The sequence below is a fragment of the Babylonia areolata genome, chromosome 22, assembly GCF_041734735.1.
Source record: "Babylonia areolata isolate BAREFJ2019XMU chromosome 22, ASM4173473v1, whole genome shotgun sequence".
In the NCBI taxonomy this organism is placed as follows: domain Eukaryota; kingdom Metazoa; phylum Mollusca; class Gastropoda; order Neogastropoda; family Buccinidae; genus Babylonia; species Babylonia areolata.
Window position 1 is genome coordinate 28,804,675 of NC_134897.1, and position 2,500 is coordinate 28,807,174.

Below are 2,500 nucleotides of genomic sequence, written 5' to 3' on the forward strand. Positions count from 1 at the left end.
CAAATATATCGAATCTGTCTTCGCCCAAACACTTCATACAGCTCTTGTATTAATATTTTCCAACCGATCCACACCGGTCCTGTAGCTGAATCCAAGTGCACGAACTTAACAATCGTGTTCCCAGCAATCAGTCTCCACATGGATATTCACTGTTCACTCTGTGTTCCCAAACACGATACTGTTCTGTGATGCGTGTGTGGCATGACCAGTTCCTGCCAGCTGAAGCTTTTGCTGAGCCGTACAATTCACTGTTTCCATGGGCACTCTGTACTGACGCGGCCAGTGTGGACAGACCAACAGATGCTTTAACTTTAGATCTGTGGCGTGTCTGGCTCCATAGAGGTTACAACCACACATTTGTGGAGCAGTTCCATGGACCCTTTATCCCTTTATCTGTAGATAGGTGGGACAGTTCCACATACGCTCTGATCATAGATATATGTGACAGATCTACAGACGTTTTAACTGGGACAGTTCCACATACGCTCTGATTATAGATATATGTGACAGATCTATAGACGTTTTAACTGGGATAGTTCCGCATACGCTCTGTTTATAGATATGTGTGACAGATCCATAGACGTTTTAACTGGGATAGTTCCATGTATATGGTTCTATATGCATAGATCTTTATGACAGATACATGGACTCTTAATCATAGATCGATGGGATATAGATCCACACGGGCTCTAACTACAAGTGTGAACGACAGACCCACAGAGGCTTTAGCTCTAATATGTACTGCTGTATGACAGACACTCAGAGGCTTTAACTCCAGTATGTACTGCTGTATGACAGACACTCAGAGGCTCTAGCTATAGATCTGTAGGATGTATCCACAGAGGCTTTGACTATAGATCTTTAGGATATTTCCACAGAGGCTTTGACTATAGATCTGTAGGATGCAATGTGGGTACAATGTTTCAGCTGAATTTCCCCACCTGTATACAGACAGTAAGCCAGTCTGGAGTCTTTGCTTGTCTTGTATCCTATGCGGGTACATTGTTTCAGTTGGATTTCTGTACCTGTACACAGACAATACGCCACTGTTGAGTTTTGTCTTGAATTGTGAGTATTATCAATGGTTTATCCATTGCAGTGGGAAGTCATTTACAGCATAGTCTTTTGTGAAGGACTGTGACTCAATCTAGGAGGCAAGATTACACTGGCTCTTGGTGCTGCGGCCCTGGGGGGCCATTTGGCCTTTGGGGACCATCCCAACGCCGACTGTCAAAAAACCCCTCTCGGCCGAGAGAAGTGGGATGTAACTTGGATAAGACACTCCAAATTCTAGCCCAGATAGTCGGGACAGCAGTTACCTCTTGTGCTGTTCTGATGGTCATTGTCGGACACGACAGACTATCATACATGTATTGGACAATAAACCAATCTGGAGTCTTTGCTTGTCTTGTATCCTGTGTGGGTACAGTGTTTCAGCTGAATTTCTGTACTTGTGCTTAGACAATACGCCACTGTTGAGGGTTGTCTTGAACTGTGTGTGTGGACATGTTTCAGCTGATGGCGTCCCTCGCCTTCCTGCTGCCGTGTGACACCAACGAGAAGGTGGGGCTGGAGATCACCGTGCTGCTGTCACTGGCTGTCATGCAGCTTGTCATCATGGACCTGATCCCCGCCTCCTCTGAGACGCTGCCTGTCATTGGTGGGTTGGAGTTTTGATTGACGTATATTAGTTGCTGGTCGCCCCCTTCTTTTTTTTGTTGGTGTGTGTGTGTGTGTGTGTGTGTGTTTTGGGGGTGTTTGTGGGGGGAGGGGGGAGTAAGGTAGGAAGAAAGAGGGGTTGAGGATAGATTTGGAGGCAGGGGCAATTGAGGGGGACGGCGTCGTTATGCCGTTCCATCAGCATTACCCTGACGCCGCTCATCACGAGGCCCCCATATCACACAGCCATAACCAGGGCTCCACTGCCACATTCCCAGTGCCAGCAATCCACAGGGAGCTATGTCAGGCCGCCAGGAGGCCACATAATAGAGGAGACCCTGCACTGTTCAGTCGTGCCTGTTCTGGTTCAGCTGTCCTTGGAAAGCACTTACTAAGCCCCCTTATTGACATACTAATTACGTGGTTACAGAGCCATACTGAGGGAGAGTTCATCACCTCCATCTGCTCTTCTCCTCCCCACCCTCATGGAATGGAAACCGCCCCCCACCACGTCCCTCCAATAACGCTAAAAAAACCCCTTAATTTAACTCATTACAGACATCGATGTGGAGGGGAAATCGAAAACTGAGATCACCGTGAGAAGAGGGCGTAAAAGACCACATGATTTATGGCATTTTGTTTTCTATATTTGATGATGGATGAGGATACTGCTGCTGCCAGTTGGTTGGGACTACGTGAGAAGGCTGCACTCAGCGCTTCCTTTCGTAATGAATCTCAGCGTCATCCAGGCTCGAGAGATGAGAAGACACTTGCCGTGTTAGTCGGGGAACTTTGAACAACACTGCCACAGGCGCGTCGTTGAAGTGGATGAACTTCGGTT

General features: G+C 47.4%; 1 protein-coding gene across 2 annotated transcripts in view; it reads left to right on the forward strand.

Moving 5' to 3' along the window:
* LOC143297366 (uncharacterized) overlaps positions 1-2,500 on the forward strand; it is a 44,087-nt gene that overhangs the window by 34,884 nt on the left and 6,703 nt on the right. For both annotated transcript variants that reach the window (XM_076609674.1, XM_076609675.1), the window contains one exon: positions 1,516-1,660. In XM_076609674.1, coding sequence (XP_076465789.1) covers positions 1,516-1,660 — 145 coding nt within the window. The remainder of the gene's footprint in view (positions 1-1,515; positions 1,661-2,500) is intronic.